The sequence below is a fragment of the Panthera leo genome, chromosome C1 (genome assembly GCF_018350215.1).
Source record: "Panthera leo isolate Ple1 chromosome C1, P.leo_Ple1_pat1.1, whole genome shotgun sequence".
NCBI lineage: Eukaryota > Metazoa > Chordata > Mammalia > Carnivora > Felidae > Panthera > Panthera leo.
Genome location: NC_056686.1, coordinates 161365427 through 161379665, shown reverse-complemented (window position 1 = coordinate 161379665; position 14239 = coordinate 161365427). Strand labels below are relative to the sequence as shown.

At 42.2% G+C, this 14239-nt stretch overlaps 1 protein-coding gene across 1 annotated transcript in view; it reads left to right on the top strand.

The window, feature by feature from the left end:
* The first annotated feature begins 1901 nt into the window (after positions 1 to 1901).
* Positions 1902 to 14239, top strand: part of SP3 (Sp3 transcription factor) — a 57946-nt gene continuing 45608 nt past the window's right edge. Inside the window, exons 1-4 of the mRNA XM_042949167.1 lie at positions 1902 to 2170; positions 2794 to 2945; positions 3493 to 3615; positions 11351 to 12710. Of these exons, the coding sequence (XP_042805101.1) occupies positions 2164 to 2170; positions 2794 to 2945; positions 3493 to 3615; positions 11351 to 12710 (1642 nt within the window). The 5' untranslated portion in view covers positions 1902 to 2163. The remainder of the gene's footprint in view (positions 2171 to 2793; positions 2946 to 3492; positions 3616 to 11350; positions 12711 to 14239) is intronic.

Below are 14239 nucleotides of genomic sequence, written 5' to 3'. Positions count from 1 at the left end.
TTCTGCATTCCATTTGTCAGTTGGCACCAATGAGGAAATGAATTCCTGTGGCCAAATACTTTGCTCTCTATAGGTGGCTGGACTAAGACTTTGTAAAAGGGGCACGTAGGTGGTATCTTAGACTCATAAAACACACTGCCACTCTTAGAGAAACAGCTGAAAATCCCTCTTCTAGGGACAGAATGATCCTCTATCCAACATATCCATGCCAGAAAAGTGACAATACCGTGACGTTCCTCCTCTCCTACTCCACTTTTCTCAGGTCTGTCCTCCTCTTCAAGCCTCCCATTCCTCCCCCCATCCCAAGCCAGCTTATTCTGATGCTTTAATTTTCCTTTAAAAAACTTAAGGGTAAAATAGTACAGCATTTATACTACTCGCCTTTTAAAGTTATTCTTCTATTTAAATATGAGACCAAAGGTCTTACTATTAGATGAGCTCAACTTGAAATTCTGAATTTCAAGTCTTGTTTTTGCATGTTTGTGGTTTTTAGGTTATTTCCCTAGAAGTTATGTCTTTTGTACATTAAGTGCCAAATATAGTGTTTTTGATCCTATGAGTATAGATTACAAGTATAAGTGCCTTAGAATTGAGGTGCAAATTTAGTGTCTCACAAACGGGCTAAGAATTGTATTTAGTTAGCACACACAAAATCTAGTTCAATTGCTTGGACTGCACAACTATCACACAAAATACAATAATTGAAACATTAATTCTTGTTTGAGTTAGATTTCTAATAAAAAGTGTTATTGTGGACAGCGTTTCCACCTTTTGAATTTAACCTTTCTTGGCAATTAGATCTAAAGGTCATACGCAGAAATGTTAGTTGGCAAAACACACACACACACACACACACACACACACACACACACACACACACAAAGCCTAAGCATTACCCTCCCTCCGGGACAAAAGCAAGATATGAAGGGTGATTAGGGCAAAGTAGTGTTAAACTAATCCAATACGTGAAATGAGATTTTAAAGTAAATAACTAAAATGTTCCAAGAAAAAATACTAAGAATCACTGTTTTTAAGATGTTGGTAATAGTTGGTGGGTTTTTTCGGATGTTGACTTGTTACCAAGACGATCCAAAAGCAGGGAATAATGTATGTTTGACCAGCAAAATGATTGAGTGGATTAAAAAAATTATTCTGCCCCGTTGAATATATATACTCGCTATGTACCAAATGAGATACACTTTAAGTGCCTGTTTTGGTGCCACTGGCCAGAATGAAAAAAGTTCTCCCGTTAGTGAGGTGAACTGAGATTTTTGTTTTCAATGCCTGCCTCCAGGGTACGTACAAGTGGGAGACGCGTGGAAAACCTGGGGCTAAGGGGGATGGGAACGAGATGGCTCTGACTGTGAATCTAAGAGCTGAATGTGTGAGAGAGAAAATCCTCCTCCAGCCTCGGAGGGGGTGTCTCCCCCAATACCAACTCCCTCCCCCCGGGCTCGTGGGGCGGGTCTGGTTTGCTCAGTAGCTGCAGCGGCCGTAGCGGCAGCCCCGGGGCTGAGCTGCGGCGGCCTTCTGGCAGCGCAAAGCGGCGGCTCCGAGAGCGTGAGGCCCTGGGGAGAACCGGCGGAGGCTGCTGTCGGGATGGAGGAAGCGTCGAGTGGAACCGGGGCCGCCGGGGACGGATTTCCTCCCCGGCCCAGCTCTCTACAGCTTGGCTGGGCCTGCTCCAAGCACCTGCGAGGTGAAAGAGGCCTGCGTCTGGGGCCTGGCAGCGGCAGCCGGCGAGCAAGGCGGGCACAGCGGGGTAACAGTCGAGCCGTAGCCGCTCTCGGGAACCTACGCCGCCACGGCCGCTTATTGTCTCTCTCTTTCCACCCGGGGGCAAACAGGAAGCGCGCCGGCTGACCGAGCGACTGACGGGCATCCGGGCCAATGAGCACTGCCGACCAAGAGCGTGGCGGCGAATGAGCGCGGAGAAGAGAGGCGGGACTTCCGGGCGGGCTGTCACCCTCTTCCCCCCTTTTGGGCTGGAGGCTCCACCTTTTGTGTTTCCCGCACAGTCAATCAAAATAGGAAAAAAAAATCCCCGGACCGCTCCGGCCGTGTCCGCCGCCGCTTCCCGCATCCTCTCCCGCCGCCGCCGCCTTCGCTCCTCACCATGTGTAAGGCGGCGGGGAGCCCCGCCTGAGGTGCCCTAAACACACTATGACCGGTACGTAAAGCCGAGAGAGAGCAACCCTTGCTGCCGCCGCCGCTGCCGCCGCCGCCGACCACAGCCAGCCCGGGGCCGCCGCCGCCGGCTCCCGGCCCCGTGTGTGCGACCGAGTGTCTGTGAGAGGCAGAAAGCCGCACTCCCTTCCGCCTCCCTCCCCTCCCGGCCAGCCACCGTCCACCCCTTAAGCCCCAGCAACGCCGTGTCCCTGCCGGGCCCTGGGGCGGGCGGCCCGGTCCGCCGGGAGCGCATCCCCCCGTGTGCGGGCGCGGGCGGCGGGCGGGCGTGTGTGAGTGACTGACGGTGCGAGAGGAGCGAGCGCGAGTGAGAGCGAGCGGCGCGAAGGGAAAGGGGAGGAGAGGAGAGGAGAGGGGGCAGGGGCAGCGCGGGGAGGAGGAGGAGGAGGGAAAGAGGAGGAGGAGGAGGGTTACAGGCAGCGGCGGGCGGGGGCAGCAGCAGGAGAGGAGGAGGGATCCGCCGCCGCCGCCGCCGGGGGGCGGGTGGGGGAGGGGAAGGGGACTCGGTCCGGGCTTTCGGAGTAATTTCGCCTCGGCCCGCGGGCCCCCTCCCTCTCCTCCACCCGCCTTCCTCCCCACCCCCACCCCCCCGCGCTGTGCCTGCAGCTCCCGAAAAGCCCGTGAAACAAGAGGAAATGGCTGCCTTGGACGTGGACAGCGGCGGCGGCGGCGGCAGCGGCGGCGGCCACGGCGAGTATCTGCAGCAGCAGCAGCAGCAGCACGGAAACGGCGCGGTGGCGGCGGCGGCGGCGGCCCAGGTGAGGAGCGGCTGAGCCCCGGCCCGGCTCCCCCCTAGCGCCGCTTTCTCCTCCCCTCGCCTCTCCCCTCCCTCCGCGCCTCTCTCCTCCCCTCCCCCCGCCCCGGGAGCTGCCCGCCCGAGGCGCCAACGCTCCGACCCCGCCCGCGCTCCCCCTCCCGCCGCCTTTTTGTGAGTGTGTGTGTGTGAGTGTGTGTGTGTGTGTGCGCGCGCGCGCCCGCGTGTGTGTGTGTGTGTGTGTGTGTGTGTATGTGTGTGTGCGCGCGCGAGCGTGAGAGCGTGTGCGCCCTCCCGGGGGTGGGTTCCGGGCGGAAGGTGGAGGCCCGGCGCGCAGCCTGCCGCCCGCCTTCCCGCGGACGGTGGAGCTGGTGTGCGTGCGAGCGGGAGGACTCGAGCCGGAGTCGAGGAGGAGGAGGAGAGCGCGGGCTGGCGCTCGCCCGGGCGCAGCCTGCGAGGACCGAGGCGCACTTCCTGTGCGAGCGGCGGCCCGGCCCTAACCGCCACCCCCTCCCCCTGTCTCCCTCTCTGAACCCGCCCATCGGGGGTAGGACACTCAGCCGTCACCGCTCGCCCTGCTGGCCGCTACCTGCAGCAAGATAGGGCCGCCATCGCCGGGCGACGACGAGGAGGAGGCGGCTGCCGCAGCCGGGGCCCCCGCCGCCGCCGGAGCGGTAAGTCTCGCGCGCGCGGCCCGCCCCCGCCAAGGCCCTGGGCCCGCCATCCCGGGCCTGCGGCGCGCCCGCCTGCCCAAAAGGCCTCCCGGGCGCCCGCGTCTTCCGCGATACGGACGGATCGCGCAGCCGGGGCACCCTTTCGGGTTCCTTCGCGTGCCTCTGTGGATCAGAGGCCAGCCCCGGCTTTCTCTAAATTGTCACTGTGGCGCCTCGATCCAAATTCACTACAAAATGAAGTCAGAGAGGGCGGGGGTGGAGGACTCCAAAATGGATGTTTGAGCATTTCATATCAGTGCTGAAAACTCCTTCGCTGAACACTACAAAATTTTCAAGCACAGCCTATCGGCCATAGATAGTATCAACTACAGAGGCAGTGTCTTTAGTTTCTAGTGTTTTTGAACCTGGAGCTTTTTCTGCTGCAACTTACTAGATCTTACTGATTTAAATCTTAAATTGCTAAAAAGAAACCAAAAAAGGAATGAAGGTTTAGTCTTTGAATTACCTTTCTGTATGCAGCAGTGAATACTTTGTGAGTGCTTTTTTTTTAGTGGCCATTCTAAATTGATGAATTTTAGTTTTTGCAGATGACTTAAATTTGTGATTTTTCGTAAGTGGAGTAAGTGAAACATTCGCGACGGTTGAAATCCGCGAAGTTACTTACACGATACTTTGGCTTTTGAAATTGAATATGGAATACCAGTGTTAGAAACAAAAGTACATGTAAGGAATTGTATTTACATGCATACTAACGTATACTGTACTTACAGTTGAATGTGATTGGCAGAGCTGTATTTCCATTTTGTTATGATTACCGGTCTGATACAATGTGATGGGATCCTGTTTGTAGTGTTTTTAGTTTGGGGGCAGAGGGTGGAGCTGGTCAGTGTGTTTCATGAGTGCTTAATACAAATTAGCTAGACAGAATTTTTAAGACAATCAGTTGTGAATTTTATCTGTTTGAATCGTCGCTGTTGGGTTAAACATGTGGATGTGTTCACTTGTTAAATAATTAAAACCTCTCCCAGTTGTTTTTTTTTTTTTTTGAGGTGGATTATGGGAATTGATTTGTGTAGAGATATTTTGAATAGTCACTATAGACAGAAAAGTTTGATATTTGGCATAGTCTGCAGGAAATTCTTAGTATGTCTAGGCACTAAAAGTGAAGCTAATGTTAAGCTATATTGTTAAATATTGTATTTGTATTTTTAGTGCTTCAAATTATATTGTAGAGGTATATGAGTAGTTTTAATGTCTTAAAAAGTATTTTAGGTTTTGTGCTTTTGTAAGCTGATTAAAATGTAAAAGCATAAAATTATATTTGTGAGAGGCGTTGTTACTTTTAAACTTATGGATTGGTAAGCATTTTTTAATGAATTATTCCTCTAGGCCCATAGAGCCAAAACAAATTGTTTATCTTAAAAAACCACTGTACAAGTAAAATTGTGAAGCAGATTGCTTCTACTTATCTTTTAAAATATTTTCAATTAGAACAAAAACTTGTAACCACAACTTAGCAAGTGTATATAGCTCACTGTTAGGGGAGGGGGAGGGGAGGAGTGAAGGAGGAAGTTATGGGTGAAAAATATGTATATGTATATGTATATGTACTTGTAGATGGGAATCTCAGCCCTGGGAGTAGAACACTGTCTCTAGTCTCATCCTCCTGTGGCCATATACTTGTAGGGAGCTTGTTTCCTTGCCTCTTTGACTCCTCCTCTCAGTTACCAAATCTCTACTGACATCACATTTCCCGCCAGATGAACGTGAACTAGAATCAGTAGGAGCACTTTTTTCTTTGTATGTTTGGTATGCATGCATAAATTTTTTTCACTGAGTAGAATTAGCAAGACTGGCTTGAGTATGTTTGCCTTAGCAAGTGTGAAAATTAGTTTTCCATTTTAAAAATGAATTTCAGACATGTACATCTCAGAAAATGAAAAAATTTAAGCAATTTTTATGGGCATTTTTTTCTACTTAAAAATGTGCTTAGGTAATCTAACTGTAATCACTCAAATTACTGGGAATCATGAGAGGCCTGTTAAGAGCTTTTGTAGCTGTGCTTTTTTAAAATTTTATTTTGCAATAATTTTATATTTATAGAAAAGTTGCAAAGATAGAACTGAGAGTTACATTATACCCTTCACCCAGCCTCCCCTAATGTTAATATAACCATAGTGCGGTTGTCAAAACTAGGAAAGTAACAATAATACAGTATTATTAACTGAATTACAGACTTCATTCTCATTTTACTTTTTTCCCCACTAATGCCCATTGTCTGTTCCAGGGTCTAATCCAGGGTAACACATTGCATATAGTATTGTGTATGAAATCAAGTGGAAATGTACACATAAAATTCAACTTTATGCTAGTTGAGTTTGGTATTTTAAGATTAAAAGGGCATTGAAAAGCCAGTGAGCTACACTGGAGATTTGTTTTAAGTATTTTGAATTTAGAATTTGTTATAATATGATAGGGGTTTTTTCTGGATCCTGGCCAAGAGTGTTTGGTTACCTTCAGACCAGTGTTGAATAGGTCTAATCATAAAGCATTCTCAACTATAATATTCCACAGCATGGACTCCCAAAGTTGGTTTGATGTCAAAGCCCTTTTTGTATTTTATTATTAAAAGTTGTTTAAAAATAAATCAAGAAATATAAGAAGTAGACCTTTATGTCACATTAATTTGTCCAATCTGTATTCATGTGAGTTTCTGGATTATTTATTTGCTTATTTCATTTGTACTTCAAGTTGTGATCAGTTAATTGGGTAATTGTTTTTACTTGAAGTTGGTTTGAGTTCTTTAGTGTTCCTTGAAGATTTTAAGAAACTTGAGTCGTTCTTAGTTTCTTTCCACCTTAGCTTCACACTTGTTTTTGTTTCCAGTAACACTTTGTCCTTGCCGGGTTCTGGCTTTCACAAAGCCATTTGTGGGAACTGAGAAGTTAATAATCCTTTCCAAATGCTATGCAATAAGTGCTATGCATTTTTCCCCCCTTCCACAGGTATTATCTGAGAAGATAGCCTCTTTTTTTTTTTTTTTCCCCATTCAACCGCTCCTCCCCCCTCCATTTTTATGCCTGGTTGCACTGGAGAAAGCCCTTGTAATGAATTGCTATAGCAACGTCCTAGGGCTACTCTTGGTTTTGGTCCTTTTTACGGTGTGATTATGTGTTTATGTACAGAGGGAGACCTAAGAGTACCTTCAAGTTACAACTTTTTACGATGATGCCAACTTCCATGTCAGCTTGGTGTTTGTTAGTTGTCTGATAAGAATATGAAGAGTTACTGAGACAAACACTGGTGGATTTTTCCTGAGAGTTATCTTGAACCTAAACCAAATGCTAGTTCTTGCCTGGGTTATGTGTTTTTAGGTCTCTCTTCTTTTGTTTCTGTAGTGTTTCCAATAAGCCTAACATTAGTGTTTCCAATAGCTTAACATCACATGTTTTTACTTTGGTCTCTTGATTTTATGAATCGTCATCTCTTTGAGTGGGGTGCTGCTAATGAAATTTCTCTTACAAATGAATGGGCTTAGTCAAGGCTCTATAGTTTTGAAAGTTTGGGGGGACTTACTGTTGAATTATGGAAAGAAATTGGTTTAAAATTGGGAGTTTTTCATAGAAGACTTTAATATCTCAAGGTCAGTTTTATTGATCCATTCCTTTCTGTCATTTTCTTTGCAGCGATTTTAAAGTAAATACTTTTAACTATTTATTCAATAAATATTTACTGATCTTTATGCCAGGGATTGTACTAGGCATTCAAATCATGCTGTGTCCTCATAATCTGAGTAATCATAATGATAGGATTTTAGGATAGTGCTTTATAACATAGTGGTTTATAGCATAGTGCTTTATAGTTTATAAAGCATAACGCTTTATTTTGATTCTTAAGATCCTGTGAGGTAATAATTTTCCCTTTTTTTTTTTTTAAGTTTTTAAAACTTATTTTGAGAGAGCGGGCGTGTGGGCTCTCTGGCTCAAACAGGGGAGGGGGAGGGGGAGGGGCAAAGAGAGAGGGAGAATCCCAAGCAGGCTCTGTGCCCTGTCAGTGCAGAGCCTGAAGTAGGGTTTGAACTCCAGATCGGTGAGATCCTGACCGGAGTCAAAATCAAGACTGAGTTGCTTAACCAACTGAGCCATTCAGGTGTCCCAGTTTTCCCATAAAAAATTTTTTTTAATGTTTATTTATTTTTGAGAGAGAGAGAGAGGGAGAGAGAGAGAGAGAGAGAGAGAGAGAGAGAGAGAGAGACAGCACCAGTGGGGGAGGGGCAGAGAGAGAGGGAGACAAAATCTGAAGCAGGCTCCAGGCTGTCAACACAGAGCCCAACGCAGGGCTCGAACTCAACAACTGTAAGATCATGGCCTGAGCTGAAGTCGAATGCTTAACTGAATGCTTAACCGACTGAGCCACCCAGGTGCCCCCCCACCCCCATTTTTAACATAAGAAAATTGAGTCCTGCTTTAAATCACACACAATTCCACAATTTTAGCTAGAAGTCAGTTCTTTTCTTTATAATGTAATATACTTACCTCCCCCAAACATAATTATAGCTTAAACCATGAAAGTCTAATAGTTTTCTGAATCAGTGTTTTTCCTCCAATTCTATTAAAAAAATTAATATTGGTAAATTTTTTAAAACTAAATTTATTTCGTTTAAAAGATCCCTTTTGCCTGTCTTTTGGTTAAATTATTTGTTGCTGTTTTTCTTCCCTCTGGGTTTGTGCTTCATAAATATTTCTTATGTATGCATTTCTCCTTAGGTTTATTCAAAAAGTTCAGATGCATCATGCTGTGTTACTTAACGTTTGGGGATTTCCCTTCAATTAATGACCTGCATTTTTGGGAAAAGTGGTACCACAATTTATTTTATTTAACTTCTGGATCCTTGGATAGTACTTACTCAGATTTGTCATTTGAGTAGTTATATTTATTTTCAAGGAATTTCTTGACTAAAAAGCTGTTCACTGATGGTTGATTATTTGCCTTTACTACTATTTTGTAAAAAAAAAAAAAACAAAAAACTTCAGATGCCATAAATTTGACTTTTTTTAAAGAATGAAAAAGATAAAATGCCAGTATGATAAAACAATCTGTACCTGAGATACTGTATTCTTTGATATAAGTTGAATAATTGTAAATTTAATGCTGGTCAAAATTCAGAGGTGAACAACAACCTTAGGAAGATAAAGATTGGATATTAGACATATTTTATGGTAGATTTCAGTATAAAGTCTAGATGTAAATGTCTTTAGATTATTTAAGATGCCAAGAGACTGAAATGAAACATGAATTATTACTCAGATATTGAGAACGATGACTTAAGCTTATAATGCCTATACCAGATAGAAGTTGAAGAATGACATGCAACTTTAATGACTGGTCTTCATTTTAGTAATTTAAGTTTGATAAGTTTAAATGTTTGTATTTAAAAGATGATTATTTTAGTTGAAGCTTACACATTTGTACTGGGTCCCACAGTTTATCTGTCTTTAGTCTCTTCCGCCTTTCTTTCAGTCTCCTTCACTGGGCCTTAGTTTATCTTTATAAAACACAGATCCTGATTGCATCACTTGCTTAAAAACCTTTTATAGCTTTCATTTATTATCTGCAGGATAAAGTCCAAACTCCTTAGCAGGATCTACAAAGCCATTAACTACAGGCCTTGATAAAAATGTCTTGTTCCCCATTACTTTTCTCTATGAATATGAGCCTTTTCTGGATTCTCTTGAACTCCACAAACTGTCCATTCTTTAGAATTTCCTTTTGTTTGTGAATATTTTTTTATGCCTTTATTAATGCCCCATCTCTCTTTCCTAGATGCCTACAGTGAAATCATAAATTTATTCTAAGAGTACTTTAAATATCTCGTGTGATACCTTCCCCCCCCCCCCCCCCAATCTTCTATGTTCCCCTTCTATGGCTAGTGCACACCTATATTCACATAGTAGTAGCATGTATTTCTGTGTCTGCTTGGATAAACTGTGAACCAGTTAAAATAGAGAGTGTGTGTTTCATGTGCTTACTCATGCTTATTTCAACTTGGCACATATGCTCAAATGTCTTGAATTGAGTTATTAAACTGTGGTTCATCCATTGAAATACATGCTTTTCAACTACGCGTCTGCATGAGAATTAGGTAGTGAGTTTCTTTAAGAAACTTTTAAAATGTGGTTCTACAATATTTGCATTAAGTTTTGTGGACTGGTTTATACTGAGAGAACAGTATATGCCTTAACCGTTTTTTATGGTCATAGACCTCCTTTGAGAATACAGTGTAACCCTAGATTATCCTTCTGCTCCCCAGTTGTACTTTCTCAAAAAGTTGCTGTGTTATTTTAGAGGATTCAGAGATCCCTTGAAGCCCAAGCATGGGTCCTAGGTTGAGAATGCTGGACTAGATTTGCTTATGTTTTCATTGTCTGGTGATAAGCATAGTCATAGGAATTCACATATAGATGGAGAAGGAAGTGGCATAGGAATGACTATTTTAAGGGTAATTCATATAAAGTCTTATTCTCTGTGTCTTTACCCTTGATCTTAGTGGGAGACAAGTTTGGTATGAATTAAAGGTCTAGGTTCTGGAGTTAGACTTGGCCTAGTTTTAAATCCTATCTTGGCCATTTGATAGCTGTGTGATTTTTCTCAGTTTTTCATTTGTGAAATGAGAATAGTGATAACACCTACCTTACAAAATTGTTGTAAGGAGTAGATAATAATCTCATAAATCACTATCATAGTACTTGGCATTAAAAGAACGGCTCCAATGTGAGACATTACCTTTATTTTCTTAAAAAGTTTTGCCCTTTGATGTTGATGTGTAAGATTTTATTGCTTTCTGCTTTCCTGTGTTGCTCAATCTGTAAAATATGAGGATGATAACTAAATTCTGTTACGTAACAGAATACACAATGTATATGTCTGTCATTTTCCTGCAAACATAAATAGAGTGGTAGATAAAATCATGTCTGTATCCTCCAGCTTTTAGATTCTGGAAAAACCTTTCAGGTGGAGTGACTTTGCCATGTGGTCACAGGGCAATAATCTTTCCTCATTAAAAAATTTTAAGGTCTCATATTTTTTTTGTAGTTCATGGGAAAAGTAAAGAATATGATGGTTTGCTAATGGGGTAGTCCTAGCCAAGAGTTTACTCTGGAGGACATTAATATGTGCCATAAAAGGGGAGCTTTAATAGTTTGACTTAAGGTTTATAGCAGTAATACACAAATCTTAATTTTTCTTATTTAGATGATTTGATAACACTGTACTGGTTATGTTTCCTTTTTGTACACAAATATAATGTACCTGATTTAGTGATACATATTTTAGTATATATATTTTTTGAACTCCTCAGTGTTTGTGATAATGTTTGGTTTGAGCGGTTCATAATCTTTTCTAGCCACCTGTATTTTTATTTATTTAACTGTATAGATTAGAGATCATAGGTGAGGGAATAGAAGACCAGTTTGTGGTCATAAAACAAAGAATACTCTGAATTTTTTTCCTGCTCAAATAGCATGGGTTATCTTTGTAATAATTAACAAAATTGGAAATAATAGTAAATATTATGGTTTATATAGTACTGTCTCAGTATTTGAAGTCTACTGTGTTACTAAGAGAACTTTTAATTTCAGGTAGTAGGATTTATGTCAGTTTTTAAGATTTTTTTGAGGATTGATTCAAATATTTCACAGACATATATCGCATAACATTTTTTGTTTTCTTTATCCAGACAGGCGATTTGGCTTCTGCACAGTTAGGAGGAGCACCAAACCGATGGGAGGTTTTGTCAGCCACACCTACAACTATAAAAGATGAAGCTGGTAATCTAGTACAGATTCCAAGTGCTGCTACTTCGAGTGGGCAGTATGTCCTTCCCCTTCAGAATTTGCAGAATCAGCAAATATTTTCAGTTGCACCAGGATCAGATTCATCAAATGGTACAGTGTCCAATGTTCAATATCAAGTAATACCACAGATTCAGTCAACAGATGGTCAGCAAGTTCAGATTGGTTTCACAGGCTCTTCAGATAATGGGGGTATAAATCAAGAAAGTGGTCAAATTCAGATCATTCCTGGCTCTAATCAAACCTTGCTTGCCTCTGGAACACCTCCTGCTAATATCCAGAATCTCATACCACAGACTGGTCAAGTCCAGGTTCAGGGAGTTGCAATTGGTGGTTCATCTTTTCCTGGCCAAACCCAAGTAGTTGCGAATGTGCCTCTTGGTCTGCCAGGAAATATTACCTTTGTACCAATCAATAGTGTCGATCTAGATTCTTTGGGACTCTCGGGCAGTTCTCAGACAATGACTGCAGGCATTAATGCCGATGGACATTTGATAAACACAGGACAAGCTATGGATAGTTCAGACAATTCAGAAAGGACTGGTGAGCGGGTTTCTCCTGATATTAATGAAACTAATACTGATACAGATTTATTTGTGCCAACATCTTCTTCATCACAGTTGCCTGTTACTATAGATAGTACAGGTATATTACAACAAAACACAAATAGCTTGACTACTTCTAGTGGGCAAGTCCATTCTTCAGATCTTCAGGGAAATTATATCCAGTCGCCTGTTTCTGAAGAGACACAGGCTCAGAATATTCAGGTTTCTACAGCTCAGCCTGTTGTACAACATCTACAACTTCAAGAGTCTCAGCAGCCAACCAGTCAAGCCCAAATTGTGCAAGGTATTACACCACAGACAATCCATGGTGTGCAAGCCAGTGGTCAAAATATATCACAACAGGCTTTGCAAAATCTTCAGTTGCAGCTGAATCCTGGAACCTTTTTAATTCAGGCACAGACAGTGACCCCTTCTGGACAGATAACTTGGCAAACATTTCAAGTACAAGGGGTCCAGAACTTGCAGAATTTACAAATACAGAATACTGCTGCCCAGCAAATAACTTTGACGCCTGTTCAGACACTCACGCTTGGTCAAGTTGCAGCAGGTGGAGCCTTGACTTCAACTCCAGTTAGTCTAAGCACTGGTCAGTTGCCAAATCTACAGACAGTTACAGTGAACTCTATAGATTCTACTGGTATACAGCTACACCCAGGAGAGAATGCTGATAGTCCTGCAGGTGAGTCTTAAGTCATGTCATGCCATAGATCAGTGATTTGTTAACATGTAGGGATATTTTTTGGTTTAAGGTGTTTTCAGTATCTGGGTATCTTTAAAGGTGATGATACGATTCCCTATGTTTGTATGAAAGGTAGACATCAAAGTGTCTTCCAGATTGTTCTTCACTGAAAAGTTTTGAAGTCAAGGATTCATTTCTCCATTATGCCAAGTATGTTTGTAGTTTTTCCCCAATTTTATATCTGTTTTCACCTTTGATTGGTGTTGATTGGTGGCATTACAGAATTTTTATTTGGCAGGTAAGGTGTCTTGGTTGTGCTTGGTGTGATGTAAGTTAAATGTTTTATGCATTATTTTTGGTTGGGGAATTAGGTTGGCATGGTGAAAACATAGCACTGGGAGCCAAGACTGTCTCCCCTACTACCTAGCTGTGATTTTGGCCAAGTTACTTTTTCTCTTGCAAACTTGGTTTTCTCATTATATAAAATGGGGTTGTTGGACTAGGTGACTATATCTAGGGTGCCTTCCAGACCTAAAATTCTTTGATTTTGTGATAGTTTATTCTTACAGGTATGTAGCTGAGCATTAAATTTAACCGTGCTAGATACATGGTTATTGATAGTATGGGTAGAAATCTCAGAAGTCTGTTTTTCGAATGTTGTGTAGAAATTAAACAGTTGTAAAAGAGATGGTATCATTATTACTTTAATGTTCTTTAGATAACGTTTTATTGAGTGTTTTGATGTGCACTAAATCCTTAGTTTTACTCTTCTATTTTGTATTTGGGTTATTGTGTTGATTGTACTACTGTTATAACCTGAGTGAGTCAAAGATTCCAAACTCTTACATTAGGACACTTGAATTTAATTTTTTGAAGTAATTCCCATCACCATAGATATTACTTTTTTTCTTTGAAGAAATTTGTCATATATGCTTAGAAAATTAGAATTGTTCTGAAGCCTCAGATCTGTACTTGGCAAGACTTTAATTGCATTTGAGCCTCCTGAAGCAGTGGTTTAGAGCAGCCATTATAAAAGCATGGTCTGTGGATCCCTGGGGGATCCCAGAAACCCTCTCAGAGGTCCTTGATGTCAAGGACACCACTTTTCATAATACTGACGTTATTTGCCTTTTTCATCATGTTGACATTTCCCTGATGGTGGCTAAAATGGCTTCTGTCCTGGCAAAAATGAAAGTAGTACCACTTCCAGGCTTGTTGTATTCTTCATGACCATGTGCTTGCAGTTAAAGAAAAATGCTATTTTCACTGAAGAATGACCTTGATGAACCAGTCAAAATAGTTGTTTTTACTAAATCTTGACTCGAGTGCTGCATGTCTTTTTTAAAAAAATAGCTTTACTGAAGTACAAGTCACATACTGTAAAGTTCACAATTCACTCTTTAAAGTATATAATTCAGTGTTGTTGTTTTTTGTTTTTTTGTTTTTAATTTTTTTTTTAATGTTTATTTATTTTTGAGACAGAGAGAGACAGAGCATGAATGGGGGAGGGGCAGAGAGAGAGGGAGACA